This window comes from Lonchura striata, chromosome 8 (genome assembly GCF_046129695.1).
Source record: "Lonchura striata isolate bLonStr1 chromosome 8, bLonStr1.mat, whole genome shotgun sequence".
Taxonomy (NCBI): Eukaryota; Metazoa; Chordata; class Aves; order Passeriformes; family Estrildidae; genus Lonchura; species Lonchura striata.
The window spans coordinates 1814826-1836481 of NC_134610.1; the positions used below are offsets into that span (position 1 = coordinate 1814826).

Consider the following 21656-nt stretch of genomic DNA (forward strand, 5'->3'; position numbering starts at 1 on the left):
CCTGGGCGCCCAACGCGAGGCCGGGGCTCTCCGGCGTGCTGCGCTCACATAATCCCGAACTTCCCGGCGGCGAAGGCGGCGCGGGCCGGGCCGGAGGCGTTGGGGGGCGGCAGGGCCGAGTAGCGGAGCTGGAACCCGCCCGCGGTCACCGAGGCGTCCGTCAGGAACTTCAGCGTCATCACGTTCCCTGGTGGGACAATTCCACTCGTGCACCCAGCCACGGACCCGCGGGCCCTTCTGTTTCTTCACTTCTATTCCGCATTATTTTGATTTTTTCTTTTTTTTTCCGCATATATTTTGGGGGTTTTTAATTTTTTTCACCTCTATATTGGGGATTTTTAATTTATTTTTCCTATATTTTGGGGTTTTTAATTTTTTTCACCTATATTTTGGGGGTTTTTAATTTTTTTCACATAAATTTCTGGGGATTTTTAATTTTTTTCACCTATATTTTGGGTGGGTTTTTTTTTTTTTTTCGCATATATTTTGGCAGATTTTTAATTTTTTTCATCTATATTTTGGGGATTTTTAATTTATTTTACCTATATTTTGGGGTTTTTAATTTTTTTTCACCTATATTTTGGGGTTTTTTTAATTTTTTTCACATAAATTTCTGGGGATTTTTAATTTTTGTCACCTATATTTTGGGGATTTTTAATTTATTTTACCTATATTTTGGGGTTTTTAATTTTTTTCACCTATATTTTGGGGATTTTTAATTTTTCTCATCTGTATTTTGTGGGATTTTTAAAATTTTTCACATTTAGTTTGGGTTTAAAATTCTATTTTTAGATATATATTTTGCAGATTATTAATATTTTCACATATATTTTTACGTACTTTTAATTTTTTTCACATTTATGTGGGGGGATTTTAAAATTTTTTCAGATATATTTTTGGGGATTTTAAATTTTTTTCACCTACATTTTGGGGTTTTTCATTTTTTTCACCTCTATTTTGGGGTTTTTTAATTTTTTTCACCTGTATTTTGTGGGATTTTTAAAATTTTTCACATTTAGTTTGGGTTTAAAATCTTGAAATTCTATTTTTAGATATATAGTTTGCAGATTGTTAATATTTTCACATATATTTTTGCGTACTTCTAATTTTTTTTTTTTTTTTGCATTTATTTTGGGGGATTTTAAAATTTTTTGAGATATATTTTGGGAGATTTTTAATTTTTTTCACCTATATTTTGGGTGGGTTTTTTTTTTTCACATATATTTTGGGGATTTTTAATTTTTGTCACCTCTATTTTGGGGGTTTTAATTTTTTTCACATAAATTTTTGGGGTTTTTTAATTTTTTTCACCTGTATTTTGTGGGATTTTTAAAATTTTTCACATTTAGTTTGGGTTTAAAAGTCTTGAAATTCTTTTTTCAGATCTATTTTTTGCAGATTGTTATTTTTTTTCACATATATTTTTGCGTACTTTTAATTTTTTTCCCATTTATTTTGGGGGATTTTAAATTTTTTTCTCCTCTATTTGGCAGATTTTTCTTTTTTTTTTACCTATATTTTGGGGTTTAATTTTTTTCAGATATCTTTGGGGGATTTAAAAATTTTTTTCAGATATATTTTGGGGATTTTTTATTTTTATTCACCTACATTTTGGGGTTTAAATTTTTTCCATATATATTTTTGGGGTATTAACTTTTTCCAGATATCTTTTTTAGGGGTTTTAGCTTTTTCTTAAAATGTATTTTTTTGAGTTTTAAGGGTTTTTCAGGTGTATTTTTTGGGTCCTTAAGATTTTTCAGATACGATTTTTGGGTTTTAACTTTTTCCAGATTTTTTTTTTTTTTGAGGGTTTAAGTTTTTTTTAGGGAACACTTCCCTCTAATTAGACTGATTTTCATTTATTTCTAAGTAATTAAGTGGCTTTTTGATTTCCTACAAAGAGTGAAAATAAATTACCTGTGCTAATGATGTCATCTGGCAACTCATCTCCACAAAACCTGGAAAAAAAATGAAATTTTGATTAAAGGAATTAATGGAATTATGGCACAGCCCTGCTCCATGGGGCTCAAGGGGATATTAAATATATATGTAGTATATTTATATTATAAATTATATATTAAATATTATTATATTAATATTTAATGTATTTACAATATAAATTGATTTAAGAATATAAATTGATTTAATTGGAATTCTATGCTTAAGCAATTTCCTAAAGAAATTTCTGGCATCATCCCACAGTAGGATTGGAGGCAGGTTTCAATATCTGCAGGAAATAAATGAAAAAAGGGAAAAAAGCCAATTCACAAGAGGCTGAGGAAAGGAAGAGTGAGCCAAGACTAAGAGAGGAACAACACTGCCAAAAAAAAATCAATTTTAATTATCCCTAAAAGCAAAAATGGACTCAGTCCTTGCTTTGCTGCGCACAATTTGCAAAAGAGTGTGAAAAGTGGGGTTTTAGCACTTTTTCTGCTTTATTTTTTTGGAAATATTGCCTTAATTTTCTGGAAAAGATTAATTTTCATTCCAAATTATGGAATAATTCCAAATTCCAAATAAATCCAATTTTTACTTCATACAGCAAAAATATGGCTGATAAAGGGTAAGTAAAACAAGCACTGAAAATAAAAAAAGTGAGAATTAATAATAGGAGAGGTGAAATTCAACCCTTCTTCTGATATTGTCAGAAAATACCTTTGGCAGATTGCAACTTCAATTAAATATATTTTATATTTTTGTTAACAGTCTAACACCTCTCTCAATTAAAAGAAACTCAAAATGCAAATGTTTGAGACTTCCTGGAGAATTGGGATAAGCAGGAACTAAGAAGTCTTGCAGACTGAGGAGAAAAATTAGTTATAAAAAAACCACAAAAAATTATGAAAGTTTAAAAAAATAAGAAGCATTTTAAAGAAAAATAATTTATAAAAAACATATAGAAAAACATTTTTTTTTAAGTCTTTGGTTGCAATGAGTTCTGCAGATCTTTACAGCATTCCAAAAATCGTTTTATTCTTGTAAGTATTTTATATTGATATATATATGTTTAATGTTTATTTCTGTATTTATAATATATAATATTTAAATATATAGTATACTATACTATACATATTATATGGAATATATAATATAGTATATATACTATGCAACATATCATGTATTGTGTATATTATTATAATGTAAAATATAAAATATATATTATAGAATATAGACTATAGACTATATAGTTTATAGTATACTGCACTATATATATTACATGTTATATATAATATAATATATATACTATACAATATATCAAGTATTGTGTATATTATTATATATTATAAAATGTAAAGTATATATTATAGGATATAGAATATATAGAATATATAGAATATATGGTGTATAGTTACTATACTACATATTACATGGCATATACAATATATTATATATACATTATACTATATATAATGTATATATATAGAATATATGATATACTATATATATATACTATATATAGTATATTATATATACACTATGCAATATACCGTATATGTCATATCCTATATATTTTATATTGCATTTTGTATGTTATATAGTATATATTTATTATATCTACTATAGAATATATAATGTATTATCTATAATATGATAATATCTAATATCTAATATCTATTATCTATCTAATATCTAATATCTAATAGATGATAATATGTTAATTCTATTCTATTCTATTCTATTATTTATATAATATATAATATATAATATATTAAACATTATATATTATATATTCTAATATATATAATATATTAAACATTATATATTATATATTCTAATATATATAATATATTATCTATTATATCTAATATATAATCTATTATATCTAATCTATTTTATCTAATATATTATCTATTATTTATTATCTATTATTTATTATATGTTATATGTTATATATTATATATTATATATTATATATTATATATTTTATATTATATATTATATATTTATTATATATTTATTATATATTTATTATATATTATATGTTATATATTATATATTATATATTATATATTATATATTATATGTTATATGTTATATGTTATATGTTATATATTATATATTATATATTATATATTATATATTATATATTTTATATTATATATTATATATTGTATATTGTATATTGTATATTATACATGATACATTACATGCATTATATATGATATATGATATATGATATATGATATGTCACATGTTATATATATATAGCATATAATCCATTATATACGATATATTATATATATATATCATATCCGATCTCTGCCATTCCATTCCCAGCATGAATGTCCCATTTCCCATTTCCCATTTCCCAGCAGCGTCCTTCCTGGGCCCGGCTCCCGCGCCCGGCCTTGCCCCACCTGCCCACGAAGCCGCTCACGTCGTCGTAGCTGTCGTAGACCTCCAAGAAGTCGGCCAGGCACGCCGCGTCCTCCTCCACGTCGAAGTCCAGGAACTGCAGGTGGATCCGGTGCCCGTAGGTGACGCGGATGTGCCAGTAGCAAACCTGCTCGTTCTCGTACTCCCGGGGGTAGCCCGGCGATTTGAAGACGTGCTTGGGGTCCGTGAAAACCCCTCCGCACTCTTTGCCTAAAGCACGAGAGTGGAGCTTTTAATTCCGGCCCGGGTTCTGGGCATCTGGAGGAATCGCGGGCGAGCATCCACGGGAGAAAGCTGCTCGTGGACGGGCTCAGCGGCTGCTCTGCAGGCTGAACAACCGAGTTAGCAGCGGGAGAAGTTGATAAAATAGGAATTTATCCGCGGCAAGGAAGAAATCAAGGCTGTTAGCATGGAAACCAATAAAACAGACACGTACGGGATATTTGCAGCCTTAGCGAGCAGCATTCGTCCCTTAGAGTTTTGTTGTAAGCTCCTAAATCATTATTGTGGTTAACTGCTTTGTACCAATAAAATACAATAAAATACAAGCTATTGCTTTGTCCAATGAATATAATGTAACTAATGGCTTACCACCATGCTTTTTAAGGGTGTAAAATTTGAGAATAATTTGGAATAAAGCAGCAGCAGCCACTGCTGTCCCTGCACAGTGTGTGTCTGTGCTCTGTCCACCTGCACAGTGACAGCTGCTGAGGTTTCTGCTGCTGTCAGGTGGGTGGCATTCCCATTCTCTGGACAGAGAAACAATTCTGTCTCTCAGGAGAAGCAGAGAGAAGAGAAAACAATCTTTATCTCTACTCTGTTGTTTTCCCCATGTGCAATGTGGTGTGGACATTCTTTACCTGGAGTGATTGCTGGATTGGATTCTGGTGAAGGTTGTTTGGGTGTTGCCCTGATTTTTAAAAGTGCTAAGTTTTCTTTTATAGTTCTTTTGAGAGTTTTAAAGTTCTCATGAATCTTCTTTAGCCTTCTGATAACGTTTACATATTTCTACTGCAGTTCTCACGCACTGTTCATGTAAATAATGATTGTTTTCTGTTCTTTTTAGTGAGAGGAGAGAATTGATGGGCTGTTGGTTTGACCAGTGTGGTTGGAGAGGTGGCAATTTCATCCTCCAATCCACTGCCACTTTCAGAATTCTATATATTGTAAGGAGAATTATCAAAGAAAACTTAACACTCTTAAAAATCAGAGCAATATTTGGGTTCAATGACCAAAAGGCTCTGGCACTGCAGGAGGGCTGCAGTCACCATGGAATGGGACTGCTGCCACCTCCCTGACCCACAGGGAGTCAGGGCCTTTTCTGACTCTGCCAGTGTTGGTTTTTTGGTTTGTACTATTGCATTTTTATTTTTAGTTTCCCTAGTAAAGAACTGTTATTCCTATTCCCACATCTTTGCACGAGAGCCCCTTCATTTCAAAATGATAATAATTCAGAGGAAGGGGATTTACATTCTCCATTTCAAGGTAGGCTCCCGCCTTCCTCAGCAGACACCTGGCTTTTCAAACCTGGACACCCAGCTTTTGGAAGGAGATATTTTGGAAGCAGGAGGCGTGATCCAAACCTCACTGAATTCACTGCAAAACTTTCATTGCCTTCAGGGGGTTTGGGGCCAGAGCTGTGTTTTATGTGAAAGGCATTTGGGATTTCTGGCTCTCTCAAGTTTTACAGCTGTACTTGCACATCACACCGACACTCAGATTTCATCCTTTCTTCTTCAGAAAACCTCTTGCAAGAGTGTCTCAAACAGAAACCAGCCCGTGATCACAGACCTGCTGTTGTACTCCTGCTGTTCCTGCTGCTCCACATTCCCTTCGGGATGAAACCACTCCTGCTCTGATCCAGTGGCCATTTGGACTTTGCCAGCTCCCTGACAGTGGGGCTGACCCAACTGGGAATTCCTGCCTGAATTTAGGATTTATCCCAGTTTAGAGCTGGGGAGAGGGAGCTGCTGTGTCAGGGTATTCAGGGCACAGGATGAATGGATGAAACCCCTGAGTTTGTACATTGTCCTTGAGCCCAGAACTTCCCAGCTCAGTCCACTCCAGCACCTGGAGAACTCAGGGACAGCAGCACAAGAAACTCCTGGAGCTGCTGGAGAGATTCCAGAGGAGCCACGGAGCTGCTGCAGGGCTGGAGCCCCTCTGGAGCCAGGCTGGGAGAGCTGGGAATGTTCCCCTGGAGAAGGGAAGGATCCAGGCAGAGCTCAGAGCCCCGGGAATGTTCCCCTGGAGAAGGGAAGGATCCAGGCAGAGCTCAGAGCCCCGGGAATGTTCCCCTGGAGAAGGGAAGGATCCAGGCAGAGCTCAGAGCCCCGGGAATGTTCCCCTGGAGAAGGGAAGGATCCAGGCAGAGCTCAGAGCCCCGGGAATGTTCCCCTGGAGAAGGGAAGGATCCAGGCAGAGCTCAGAGCCCCGGGAATGTTCCCCTGGAGAAGGGAAGGATCCAGGCAGAGCTCAGAGCCCCGGGAATGTTCCCCTGGAGAAGGGAAGGATCCAGGCAGAGCTCAGAGCCCCTGGCAGGGCCTGAAGGGCTCCAGGAGAGCTGGAGAGGGACTGGGGACAAGGGATGGAGGGACAGGAGCCAGGGAATGGCTTCCACTGCCAGAGGGCAGGGATGGGTGGGAGATTGGGAATTGGGCTGGAATTCCCAGAGCAGCTGGGGCTGCCCCTGGATCCCTGGCAGTGCCCAAGGCTAGCCTGGAGCAGCCTGGGACAGGGGAGGTGTCTCTGCCATGGCAGGGCTGGCACTGGATGGGCTTTAAGGTTCCTTCCAACCCAACCTATTCCACCACTCCACGATCACTGTTAGCTGGGATGAAATTTCAAACACCCCAACCATTCCACAAGTCCCTCTTGACCTCTTGGGCCTCCTGGGGCAGAGCTCAGGCTCATTTCTGCCGGGGCTTTGTCTCTGTCCCCTCAGTGCTGTTGTTCCTGCCAGGCTGCACAGCCCCGAGAATCCCTGCCGGGCTGCAGGCTCGTGCCTCTGCAATTTTGGCAGCTCTGCTTTCCTCCTGTGCCCTGAGGGAGCTGCACAGCAGCTCCCCGAGCCCCAGAGGACACAGTCTCAGCTACGTCAGGGAAGGTGCAGGTTGGACATTAGGAAAAAATTTTTCACTGAAAGAATAATAAAATACTGGAATTGTCTTCCCAGGGAGGTGGTGGAATCACCATCTCTGGGTGTGTTTAAAAAAAGCCTGGACATAGGACTTGGTGCTATAGTCTAGTTGTGGTGTTAGGGCATAGGTTGGACTTGATGATCTTGGAAGTCTCTTCCAACCTCATTATTCTGGGATTCTGGGATTCTGTGAGGAACAATCCCACACCAAAACTGCGAGGGCAGGAGCTCTCTGCAGCTCTGTGTGAACATCTGGGCCGGGCCCCCACCCCGCAGAGCTATTTGATGAACACAAACAAGCCCAGCCCTGGGAGCACAAACAAAATGTGCACAGCTGTGCAGAGCTCACGGCCTCTGCCGTGTGCTGGGAGCAGCAGCAGGGCCCAGCTGAGCTTTGCTGCCCTTCCTGGGGCCACCTCTGCCCTGGCCCTGTCCCTGTCCCTGTCCCTGTCCCCATCCCTGTCCCTGTCCCCATCCCTGTCCCCGTCCCTGTCCTGTCCCTGTCCCAAGCCACCAGTGGCCACACCAGTGTGTCGCTGTGGAGGCAGGATGGGAATGAGAAGTCTCTAATCAGAAGGCTGCTGAGAGTAAAACTCCAATTTATTCAAAATACCCTGCTCTTTTATACAGAGCTTCGCAAGGATCAAATCCATTGGTCTTGAAGTGAAAACACCTCAACCCATTGGTGTGCAGTGCTTGATGCACAGTGATAGAACTTAACCATAAACAATGTGAACAACAAGAGAGATAAAGAATTATTTACATTCTTTCCCAGCTCTTTCCCAGGCTTTTGCCTGGCTGGAAACTCTCGTTTCTTCCTTTGACTGAATCTGAGTCCCACACCAGTGGGTGCTGTGGTCAGCTCCAGAGCAGGGGATGGGGATGATGTCTGTGCTGGGGCTCTGAGCTGCTCTGGAGAGCCACTTCTCCTCTAATGACACCCAGAGCTCTGCTGGGAGCTTCTCGCAGACAATCACAGAGTTACAGCCTGGCAAGCACATTTCTCTCCTTCTCAAGGCTTTTTATAGAGGTGCACAGAGAGAAATAAAAGAGAAAACAATTTCTATTTCTGCTCCTTGTTTTTCTTATGTAGAATGGGTTTAGGGAATTGTTTACCTGGAGCGAGTGCTTGATTGAATTTTAGTGAGGATTGCTTGAGTCTAATAGCTGATCTAATTTAATTATATCTAAACTCCTGTGAGAAAATCACGGGTTGTGTGAGAGATAGAGTCAGAGAAAGTAGTATGTAGTTTAACATAGTTATAATAAAAAAATAATTCAGCCTTCTGAACTAAGTCAGACATCATCATTTCTTCCCATTAGGTTCACCTACATTTACAATATCACTGGATGGTCTGGATGGAAAAGGACATTAAAACTCATCCCTGCCATGGCAGGGACACCTCCCACTGCCCCAGGTGCTCCAAGCCCTGTCCAGCCTGGCTTGGCACTGCCAGGGATCCAGGGGCAGCCCCAGCTGCTCTGGGCACCTGTGCCAGGCCTGTCACCCTCCCAGGGAACAATTCCTCCCTAGGAATTTCTCCCAGTTCCTCCAAAGAATGCCAGTCCCAGGCAGGGCGTTCATTTTCAGAGCTGTTGTATCTCAGACCAAAAAAGAAAAGAAGGTTTTACCCAAAATTTACCCTGTTTCAGGCAGAATACCTCAGATTATGGGCAGAAAGCCCTTGGATTATTCAGATAAATCGTGGGTTAAATGCAGAAGGGGACAGGAGAGGACAGAAGGGAACAGGAGAGAACAGGAGGGGACAGGAGAGGACAGGAGAGGACAGGAGAGGACAGAAGGGAACAGGAGAGGACAGGAGAGGACAGGAGGGGACAGGAGAGGACAGGAGAGGACAGGAGAGGACAGAAGGGAACAGGAGAGGACAGGAGAGGACAGGAGAGGACAGAAGGGGACAGGAGAGAACAGGAGGGGACAGGAGAGGACAGGAGAGGACAGGAGGGGACAGGAGAGGACAGGAGGGGACAGGAGATGAAAGAAGGGGACAGGAGGGGACAGGAGAGGACAGGAGGGGACAGAAGGACAGCCCTGTGGCTGCTCCTCACCGTTGGGGTTGTAGCAGTAGGCGTCCCACCTCTCGCTCCTGTTGAGGCGAATTCCATAATCGACAATCCCAGTCTTGCCAAAGCCACAGTTGGCTCCAGCTTTTACAATGGGATACCCAACTCTGCCCTTGGCCATCCAGCCAGCAGCACACACGTGGAAACCTGCAGCAGAGGGAAAACGAGTCAGAAAATGATCACTCCTGGGCTGCTCTTATTCCACAAAGCCTCGCTCAGTGACCTGGGTGGAATTGGCCTGGTAGAAACTGAGCTACACCCGAGGGCAGGATGTTGAGAGGATAATTTTAAATGCAGAGGGTAAAATTGAATTGTGTTCTCCACAATGCGATTACTGGTTCTTCATCTGAAGCCCCAAATCACATGCAGATGTACTGCACAGTCAGGTTTAAGTGCTCTACCAGCACTTGTAATCCAATTATGCATTGGATGAGTTTTCCAAGGGTGTTCTCTGCTTCCCTTTTGAAGTCAGACAAATTTACTCAGTCCCATCTCAAGGGCTCTCAGCGTTAAGTTCTAAAAATAAATAAAACACACTACAGACAGCTAAAATCCCCAAGCATTTGCTTAAAACACTTTCAATTTAAATTTAAATACCTGAAATGCCTCGAGGATTTCTTGCCAAACAAAAAGATCCCTTTAATGCATTCTGTGGCTGAGAACTTAACGCCAGTAGCCAAAGAATGCAATGTTGTAGAGACCCATCCAATGTTTTCGTGGAGAGGAACTGGAACATATTTGTGGCATCTTAGGGCCTGGAGCTCCTCAGAAGAAACAAAAGCACCCTTTTCACATGTGCTGCTGCTGGGAGCCAGCTTCTGACTCAACAGCAGGGTGAAAAAATGTCTGGAGTGGAGGATATTTTCCATTGTTTTCCCAGAGATCTGAATGAATGAGGAGATTCTTAGGAATCAGCTGGAAATGCAGGGGAGCCCTCACTCAGCTCCACTTTTCACCTCCAAGCACAGAAAATATCTTGATGGGAATAGAAGTGGTTGGAGCAAGTCCAGAGGAGGTCAAGGAGATGCTCCCAGGGCTGGAGCCAGGCTGGGAGAGCTGGGAATGTTCCCCTGGAGAAGGGAAGGATCCAGGCAGAGCTCAGAGCCCCGGGAATGTTCCCCTGGAGAAGGGAAGGATCCAGGCAGAGCTCAGAGCCCCGGGAATGTTCCCCTGGAGAAGGGAAGGATCCAGGCAGAGCTCAGAGCCCCGGGAATGTTCCCCTGGAGAAGGGAAGGATCCAGGCAGAGCTCAGAGCCCCGGGAATGTTCCCCTGGAGAAGGGAAGGATCCAGGCAGAGCTCAGAGCCCCGGGAATGTTCCCCTGGAGAAGGGAAGGATCCAGGCAGAGCTCAGAGCCCCTGGCAGGGCCTGAAGGGCTCCAGGAGAGCTGGAGAGGGACTGGGGACAAGGATGGAGGGACAGGAGCCAGGGAATGGCTCCCACTGCCAGGGGGCAGGGATGGCTGGGAGATTGGGAATTGGGAATTCTCTCTGGAAGGTTGGGGACAATCTGGCCCTCATCCTCCTCCTGACCAAGCAGGCAGCTGGTGCAAAACCCCGCGACGTTTCCGAAGAGCCCCAGACTTGGAACAGAGACGCCAACAGCCCTGTGGGCGCCCTGAGGAGGATCCCCGAGGTTCTCCAGACCTATTTTCCGCGCTGCCTCCAGCTGCTGCAGCGTGGCCAGGCGCCCTCCCTCGTACTCGCACACGGCCCTGGCCTCGGCGAAGGTCAGCCGGTACTTGCCGGAGCGCGCCTCGCGGTGGTACACGCCGGCCGCCCGCTCTGCAGGGGACAGGGGACACGGGGGACACAAAGAGGGACAAAGGGTCAGATCCCAGGGTTAACATTCAGGAACATCCAGAAGCACAGGACATGATTCCATGCAGGAGCTTTTATTGAGAGCTCTGGGATCAGGGGTCCAGCCCCAAATCTGACTCCGATGTGGCTCTCAAGAAGAACGTATTTTACATTCTATCATTATATAACTTACACATTAATTATTAACTTTACATTGTTTAGGAACACACCTCATCACAGGATATGATTCCATGCAGGAGCTTTTATTGACAGCTCTGGAATCAGGGGTCCAGCCCCAAATCTGACTCCGACGCGGCTTTTGAGCTGTATTTTATATTCTATCCTTATATATTATATCCTTATATAACTTACATATTCATTATTAAAATTATATATATATATATATATGTATATATATATAGATACAATAGAACAAGATTATATATCTATATATATATGTATATATATATAGATATATAATCTTGTTCTATTGTATTTATTGACTTTATTCAACCATGAGTTTCTCATGATCTTCCTTAGGCCCCTGAATCAGGGATCCAGACCCAAATCTGACTCCGATGTGGCTCTCAAGCAGAACGTATTTTATATTCTATCATTATATAGCTTACATATTAATTATTAAATTTACATTGTTTAGGAACACACATCATCACGGGATGTGATTCCATGCAGGAGCTTTTATTGAGAGCTCTGGGATCAGGGGTACAGCCCCAAATCTGACTCTGACACAGCTCTCGAGCTGAACGTATTTTGTATTCTATCCTTATATAGCTTACATATTCATTATTAAACTTATATTGTTCTATTGTATTCATTGAAATGAGTTTCTTGTGATCTTCCTTAGGCTCCTGAATCAGGGGTACAGACCCAAATCTGGCTCTGACACGGCTCTTGAACTGAACGTATTTTAGATTCTATCGTTATATAGCTTATATATTAATTATTAAATTTACATTGTTTAGGAACACACATCATCACAGGATGTGATTCCATGCAGGAGCTTTTATTGAGAGCTCTGGGATCAGGGGTACAGCCCCAAATCTGACTCTGACATGGGTTTTGAGCTGAACGTATTTTACATTCTATCCTTACATAACTCACATATTCATAGTAAACTTTTTTCCTAAACTAGCTTACATGTTTTAAGAATTGTTTATTGTGGTTCTTTTTTGGGTCTGTTTTTTAGAGTATGCGGTTTTTTTGGTTTATTTTTATCACCTCTAATTTTTGGGCCTTGGTCTACACTGTCTTCAGACAGTGAGTGTTGATAGTTGGCATATTTGTAGTAGGTGTCTTTTTTATATGTTCACTGGATGTTATTTTATCTAAGTAGAAAATTATTGCTTTTCTTAGAGAATTCAACACATTGATATAGCAATTTTACTACTATGTCTAAGCTTAATCAACAACAGAAATAAAACCGATAGCTTTATAACCAAGTTACTTTAACATGATACATATAAAATCTAGTTTAACATTTGCAAAAAGCCATTCATTTAAAGCCAATATTTTAATTTCACCTGTATCTAGAACACAGGTGAAGAGGAAATGTTCAGCTGTGCCATGCAGGAAGTGTCAGGAAAGCTCAGCCCTGCTGACCACAAAGGGATGAGGGTGACACCCACAGGGATGTGTGTGACACCCAAAAAGAGTGTTTGTGACACCCACAGGGCTGTGTGTGACCCAAAAGGGTGGATGTGTGTGATCCCTGCAAATTTTAGCTCTTACATTTTTCATGTATTTGTAACCTGCGTTTCTTTAGTGCATAACTCCAATCTCCATATTCAGTGTGAGCTGCTGCTTTCCCATTTTGGGCAGACACAACAATTCCTCTCCAGGCCTGGCAATTGATGGAAAAAACAAGTGAGTTGGGAGGGAGCAAATTTGGTGTCAATGACTTTGAGAGATGAAGCTGGAATTGGAACAGATCAACCTCCAATATGCAAATGGACCAAAATGATAAAAGTGTGAAAAGCCATGAGCCACCATCCACTTTTGGGTGTGGCCCCTGGGGGCTTTGTCTGCCCTCAATGTGCCTGAAGGCTCTTCAAGAAATACAATTGCTTTTTATTCCCTTCATTCTGTTTTTTGATAGCCCAAAAAGGCATCATGTGGGTGACACCCAAAAAAGAGTGTTTGTGACACCCAAAAAGAGTGTTTGTGACACCCACAGGGTTGTGTGTGACCCCCCAAATGTAGGATTTTGGGGTGGGAGAAGTTTAAAACAGATCAAGTCCTTGCTTGGAAGGGTTTTGAAGAGCAGAAAATCAGCAGGAGCTGGGGAGGCTCCCAGGATGCTCCCAGGGCAGGGATTTGGGAGCAGTTTGGAGTCAGCATCCCCAGCCCTGGCTGGCTCAGGAAGCTCCTCCTGGATCCCCATCACAGCATCCTTCTGCCTGGGACTCCCAGAGCCTCTGGAAGATGAATCAGAGCTTTGTTTTGCATTTCCAGAGAAGTGAAATCACAGCTACTTGGCTAGAGGAGAGGCAGAAATGAAAGGAGAGGGGGGAAAATGTCAAATAAAAATATCCGAGCGTGTGTCACAAAGGGCAGGACCAGAACAATTGCTGGCTGACATTTCTGCTGCACGGAAAATTAAAGCAATTTCTTCATTATTTTTGACTTTGCCGTGGCAATTCCGAGACAAAACAGCTTTCCAAGGAAACCTAGAATCTGCCAGGGCTGCTACAAGTTTTGCAATCTTTGCGTGTTGCACTTGTCTGGTGCCATATGTATGGAAATCTGTCTTGCAGCAATCTGCATTTCTCATCTGAGGGATTTTTTTTTTTTTTTTTTTTTTTTTGTTTAGGTCTCACTTATATTTAGCAGAATCTGAGAGGAATTGCTGTTTGCAGCTCTGCCCAGCCAACGGGGCTGAGGAAAGATGGAAAGCAGGCAGCATTTTTACAGTAGTTATCTGCAGCTTAAAAATAAAGGATGGATTTTCTAGGGACACGCTTGGGGTCGGTGCTTTTGGCTGGGTTTTTTTTTCCAAAAAGCCACTGAATTGTGGTTGGGAATGGTGAGAGCCCTTAGCAGACACAGGCTGATGTTTGCCAGGGTGGTTTTTGTGCCCAGATGAATAAATTCTATTGCTGGCAGCACTCTGAGGAGAGGGAGAACCTCCTTCTGCAGCATCCCTGGCACAGGGCAACAGATCCTCCACGAAAAAACCCTCCTGAAGGAGCCTAAAAATGGGGGAGTGTGGCAGGTTCTAGTACAATAAACTCCTTTTTAATTAAGAATTTATTCATAGGAATTCATTCATGAGGTCTGATTTTTAAATATGCTGTGAAAGGGAGTAACATCCTTGACTAAAGGTGGATCTTTCCCTGTATAATTGGCATAAAAAATCCCTGTATAATTCAATTTGGCACAGCAGGTCGTGTGCACAGAGCCAAGGATCTCTAATTCCTGAGGCTCTGAAGATGCCTTGGGAAGGTGAGGGACCCACTGTTCCCATGCATCCACCAGAATCCAGAGATTATTTGGGAATAATCCCATAAATGTGCCCGATACAGCTTTTTTAAATATCTTTTGGGATTGGCTAAACATCCCAAAAGTTGGCACACCAACCAAACAGGTGGAAAGTGGTTTTTTGGGGGCCACCTTGGACAAACAGTTGGTTTTTAAACCTGAAGCTTCAGCCAAAGTTGCCCAAACATTTGGTTGAGGTTGGCAGATTGGCAAATCTGCGTGGCTAAAGGCAAGCAAAGCAAAAAAAAAAAACCAAAAAAACCCAAAAACCAAGCATAACTTTTGATTTAGTCACAGGAAATATTAGTTTTCAGTCACTCAGCAATCTGTCATGGCTAAGCTCATGAGAAATCAAGAGCAATCAGCTCATTCTGTGGTGGGAATGCAGGGCTGGGGAATCCCCCAGGAAGCAGCCCAGTGCTGGGCCTGCCTGCAGATATTTTTATTTTAACTGCAATATTTGTAGTTTAACTGTTACAGGTGCAAATGAGAAAAAAGCTGATACTCTGCTCAAGGTAAAAATTATGGTTTTACTCTTTCTTGTTGGATTGTGCCCTTTTCTGACTCAGACTCAAATGTTTTAAAACTCAAATGTTTTAAAAACTTTTTTTCTATTTTCAGTCTCATGAGAAGGGTGAGACAATACAGATGTTATAATTCACGTTGTTACAATTAGAAACTAATTTTTAATTACAATACCTTATAAGTGTAATTTAATTATCTGTAAATCGATTTCCCACATTTCTCAGATGAGAATTTAAAAAGTTGGGATTATTTTCTTTCCATGTTTATCAGACTGGGGAAGGATCTGCAGAAGGCAACAAGAAATGGTCCTGGAAATGTGTGAGGCACAGAAACTGGTGTTGATTTTCTTAGAGAATCCACAATATTGATGAATTTAAAGCACAGTGTGAGGGACAGGGGCCGGTGACAAAAGTTCTAAAGAATTTCTGAGGTTCAAACTTCTGAAAGTTTTTAATTTTGCAAGAGTTTTTTCTTAGTTCTGGGCATGAAAAATATCAATCATTGGGCTGGAAGCCTGGAATGCAGAGCCCAGGGAAGGGGACTGGAAAGCAGTGATTGTATTCCCTGAGCTCTCTAAAATCTCACCATTTTTAGTTGGTTTTGGGTTTTTTTTTTCCACCTGGCAATATTGTTTTCAGATTTTATCCCTCTAAAGGTATCTCCCCCCTCTTTCTGCTGGAATGTCACCATGGACAGGCAGCAGGTTTTGCAGAATTTCAGATTTCTGTGCTGAGGTTTTAGGGTGGAGGCTGATCCTTCTTTACCTCCTCCTCCTTCTCCTTCTCCTTCTCCTTCTCCTTCTCCTTCTCCTTCTCCTTCTCCTTCTCCTTCTCCTTCTCCTTCTCCTTCTCCTTCTCCTCCTTCTCCATAGCTTTGGGTGGTTTTGAGTAATTAAATAAAAAAGCCCACATTGCTGGCCATGGGTGGTTGGTTATTGGGTTAAAAATAAAAATAATTGAGGTGTAATTTCTTAAATGGAGATTTATCCTTAAAAATCCTTGTAGAGAGAGAGAGAGAAAACTCCATTTTTAGTTTGTTGAAGTGCTGCAGAACTCAGGGTTTGTGGGACCGTGACAGAGATAAAAACTAATAAACATCTGAGTCCCAACAAGAAATCCCATCTCACACATTTAATCCTTAACTGGGCAGAAAAAAAGCAAAATAATTGACATATTGCTGGGGAGATCAGGCCTTCACAGTCTGCAGCAGCACCAGCCTGAGAGGAGCAGCAGCTCCCATCCCTTTTGTTCCTCTGCAGTGTGACAAAACACCTTTGGAAAAACAGACACACACGGCATCTGCCCAAAAAATAAACATAATTTAGGTGTAATCTCTTAATTGGAGAGTTTATCCTTAAAAAGCCTTGTAGGGAGAGAGAGAAATCTCCATCACACACCATGTGTGTGCTCTGTTTCTCTGGGGGTCCCAGAACCCGACAGAAGATCCTCATTAACTGATGGTGTTGGCTAATTATAAATCAGTTAATCATATAAATCAGTTAATTATAATCAGTTAATTATAATCAGTTAATTATAATCAGTTAATAATAATCAGTTAATAATAAACATTGCACTGGCCATGTTTCCCCCCTCCCTCCTCAATTCCAGGTGGGCTGTGCAGGATGAACTCCGAGCGAGGTTAATGAGGGTTAACTCACTCCTCATTTCCAAATTTATGGCTCTGGATGTGCCTCCACTCCACATTTTCAGGCACAGGCACACAAATTGCACATATTTGTACCTAGAGAGGTTTATCTCTCTCTCTACAAGGCTTTTTAAGGATAAACTCTCCAGTTAAGAAATTATTTTTATTTTTATATTTTTATTTTTATTTTTATTTTTATTTTTTTATTTTTATTTTTATTTTTTTTTATTTTTTTATTTTTAACACAATAACCAACCACCCATGCCCGCAATGTGGACTTTTTTATTTAATTACACAAAACCACCCAAACCCATGGAGAAGAAGGTGCCTCCACCCTAAAACCTCCACCTTGCTCTATACATATTAGGATATGCTAAACCTTTAAACATTTGGCCAATAAAGTACGTGCAATATGAATGAGACTGATGATAAATGCTGAATAAAGAGGAATATTTCACTTTATTCGTTTATTAGTTCTTATCTATGTCTCACAGTCTCACAAACCCTGAGTTCTGCAGCACTTCACTCTAACACACTAAAAATTGAGGTTTTTCTTTCTCTCTACAAGGTTTTTTAAGGATAAGCTCTCCAATTAAGAAATTACACCTAAATGATTTTTATTTTTAACATATAGAACATATTAATATATTTTTATATAATTATATATGGTATTGGATCTATGATATATAATACATAATGTATAATATGTAATGTAATTTGTAATATGTAATATATACATATATTTTCTGTATTAAATATTATACAATATATGATATATTAAATATGATATAGTCATTGTATATTATATTTTATAGTGTATTATATGCAATATAAAATATATAATAAAATAAAAATTATAGATATATAATCTTATAGATAAAAATTATATATTACACATTACACACTATATATTATAAATTATATATTATATATTATATATTATATATGAAATTTGGTGTTTATATTTATATATTTTACATGTTGAGCTATTTATGCACAGCACGGTTTTGTGGAGGAAAAAGGTAAAATGGAAATTTTTCCTGAATTTTGAGTTTGGTTCTTTATCAGAAGGGGAGAAAAGCAAAGCTCAGATGTCCCTGAATTTACTTCCTTTACTATTCAATTTATTTTATTTTAGATGCCGAGAAGCACGAACTGGATGGCTGTGAATTTACCTATTTTATCTTCGTTTATATACAGAATCGCTGAATTCCACTCACCGGTTCGTTCCAGAATTGTTCTTGCTGCACCTACCCAAGATGGTGCATTTCTATTTTGGTTTGTTTGTTTAGAGAAAACCATCAGGGTTTTTACCCCCTGGTTTATTTTTATTTATTCTCCTGCTCAATGTTTAGAGGTGCAGCCAAACAGAATTTTTATCACGCGTTCCAATTAGCACACAGCTGCTCCATTTGCAATAATTTTAAAAGATTTTTCTTCCAGTTGACTTCAATCCATGGAGCTGCTCAAATGAGCACCGTGATCCCAAATTTTGGAGCGGCAGAGACGGAGCTGCTCCAAAAAAGTCCGACTTTGGGGGGGGAAGGAGGAGCCATTAAAAATGTGCAGCCAAATGGAAAAAAAAAAAAAAAGATAATTTCTGGGATGATTTGTGCTCCTGGTGCTCTGCAGACACCTGAGCCCAGCAGCTCCAGGGATTCCTGAAATCCTCAGGGAAATCCAACATTCCAAGGGGGATTTGGAAGGGTTTTTAAAGATTTTCCTTCCATTTGACATCAGTTCATGGAGCTGCTCAAATGAGCGCCTTTTATCCCAAATTTTGGAGCTGGAGCTGCCGAGCTGCTCTTTCCTGGAGCCCTCCCGACAAGAGGCAGGATTGGGGGGAAGGAGGAGTCATTAAAAATGTGCAGCCAAATGGAAAAAAAAAAGATAATTTCAGTGATGATTTATCTCATGGTGCTCTGCAGACACCTGAGCCCAGCCAGCTCCAGGGATTCCTGAAATCCTCAGGGAAATGCCCAATATTCTATGGGGGATTTGGAAGGGTTTTAAAAGATTTCCCTTCCATTTGACATCAGTTCATGGAGCTGTTATCCCAAATTTTGGAGCTGGAGCTGCCGAGCTGCTCTTTCCTGGAGCCCTCCCCACCTGAGCTGCGAGGCACAAGAGGAAGGTTTGGGGGAATGGAGGAGTCATTAAAAATGTGCAGCCAAATGGAAAAAAAAAGATAATTTATGTGATGATTTGTGCTCCTGGTGCTCTGCAGAATCCTCTGAGAGGGGCTGGAGACACCTGAGCCCAGCCAGCTCCAGGGATTCCTGGAAATCCTCAGGGAAATCCAACATTCTCCGGGGGATGGAGGATTTGGAGGGATTATTCTGGAGAACAGAGCACTGGGGGGCAGGCTCTGTGCTGAGCCAGCTCTGTGCTAATTGGGTAATTGCAATTACTAGAAAAGAACCCTCAGAGCTCTTGGAGGTACCAGAAACCATCCCCGCAGCGTTTTTGTCTTGCCCATTTGGAATCTTTCCGCGAACAAACCAACATCCCCATTTCTGCACCTCTCCCGAGAGCCAGGAAATATCATCGCTGTTATTTCCAAATAATTTCATTTCCCAGGCAGGACCCCAGGCATGGGAAGCATGTTCGCGCAGCAAGTAATTCATTCCTTTGGCAAATGTTTCTTTTCGGGCTCGTTTTCCCTCAAAACAAAGCCCCTGTTATTTAATGAACGCAGCTTTGACCTTACCTCCTGCTGCAGGAAAATAACGTTGAGATGAAATGTTCTCTAATTACCTTTTAAATCAATAAATACCTTTTCCTGCAGTTCAGTGACAAATAGTAAGGTTGTGAAAAGGGACAGCCGCTACTCAGGTAAGGAGAATCCAACAAATTTCAGCGCAGGATGGGTGAGGAGGGATGGTTCCTTACCTAGCCAGATGGAGTTGTGCAGAACTCCATCCCTGAAGCCCCAGGCTGCAGCCTGCTGGCACAGCAGCGCCCCGAAGAGCAGCGGCGCGATCATCTCCGGGCCAGGCAGCAGGGGCTGGAATTTCCCCGGCTCTGCCTCGGCAGCTGCCCCGATCCTCCCGCAACATCTGGCAGCCAGATCTTAAATAGAGAGCTCAGCTCTGAGGTCAGCGGGGCTGCTCCAATTGTGCTGCTGCGCTTCTTGCCCAACCTCTGCGCTGGCTGCAGTGACTCACGGCTGGCTCTGCTCCTTCCCAGCCCGGCCAAGAATCCATCCCTTCCCTTCCCTTCCCTTCCCTTCCCTTCCCTTCCCTTCCCTTCCCTTCCTTTCCCTTCCCTTCCCTTCCCTTCCCTTCCCTTCCCTTCCCTTCCCTTCCCTTCCCTTCCCTTCCCTTCCCTTCCCTTCCCTTCCCTTCCCGTCCCATTGATCCCATCCCATCCCATTGATCCCATCCCATCCCATCCCATCCCATCCCATCCCATCCCATCCCGTCCCCCATTTCAGCATTCTGTCCTTCAGGAGATCCTCATTAGTGGCCTTATTAATTAATCCCTGCACACATTGAAAGGCATCATGATTAAAACAATTATTATCAGAATTACCACGTTCATACCTATCCTAAAAATAATCTTTTAGTTAAAAAACCTTAGCCACTAAAGGCTCAGGCTTGATCTTTAAAAACTAAAAACATTCCTGATGGCAGCTGCAGAGGGGGCATTACTGGGTTTAGAAAGGCTGCCAGGACTAGAATTGTACCAAAATGTTTGATTTTTATACACGGGGTGACAGGGAGAAACATCCCAAGTTTTAGTCTGATTTATTTAAAATAAACACCAAAATCCATTTTCACAGAACCTCTCATTCTTGAGGTTTTAAGGGTATTTCAGGAAGGTAAGGGATCAAATTGGATTTGATTTCCAAAATTTTTTTTTGTGCAAATATTGGTGTGAAGTTCTGGAGGAGCTCCACACCTCCAGGCCTGCCCTCCCCAGGGAGCTGCAAAGGAAATTTTCTACCTGGAAATCCCAGCAGAGCCTCTCACCACCAGGAGGACATTCCAGAGCTGGACACAGCATCCGGTTGAGATTCTTCAGCTTTCTTCCAAGTTTCCCACATTTAAATATATCCCAGACAAATCTCACAGAAATTGGAGTGGGATTTGTTAACTCTTTCCTTAACTTTTTCCTTAATTCTTACCTCATTAAGAAATAGTTAGGAAGTTTTTCTCTGGGTTTCACCAGCGCTCAAAGTAAACCCTAAATCACCTCTGGGAATCACCTAAACCACTCTAAACCATCCTAAACCACCCCAAACTACCTTTGGGATCACCTAAACCAACTAAACCATCCTAAACCATCCTAAACCACTCTAAACCATCCTAAACCACCCCAAATCACCTTTGGGATCATCTAAACCATCTTAAACCATCCTAAACCACTCTAAATAACCTAAACCACCTTTGGGATCACCTAAACCAACTAAACCATCCTAAACCATCCTAAACCACTCTAAACCATCCTAAACCACCCCAAATCACCTTTGGGATCATCTAAACCATCTTAAACCATCCTAAACCACTCTAAATAACCTAAACCACCTTTGGGATCACCTAAACCAACTAAACCATCCTAAACCATCCTAAACCACTCTAAACCATCCTA

The 21656-nt window shown here is 41.1% G+C and overlaps 1 protein-coding gene across 1 annotated transcript; it reads right to left on the reverse strand.

Annotated features, from left to right (window-relative positions):
• Positions 1–44: 44 nt before the first annotated feature.
• Positions 45–20092, reverse strand: TNFAIP6 (TNF alpha induced protein 6). The gene is made up of 6 exons (XM_077784838.1): positions 19956–20092; positions 11244–11381; positions 9584–9745; positions 4359–4587; positions 1918–1958; positions 45–187 (listed from the first exon to the last, which is right to left on the reverse strand). The coding sequence occupies exons 1-6, from the start codon at positions 20047–20049 to the stop codon at positions 45–47; spliced, it is 807 nt and encodes a 268-aa protein (XP_077640964.1). The 5' UTR covers positions 20050–20092.
• Positions 20093–21656: the final 1564 nt, after the last annotated feature.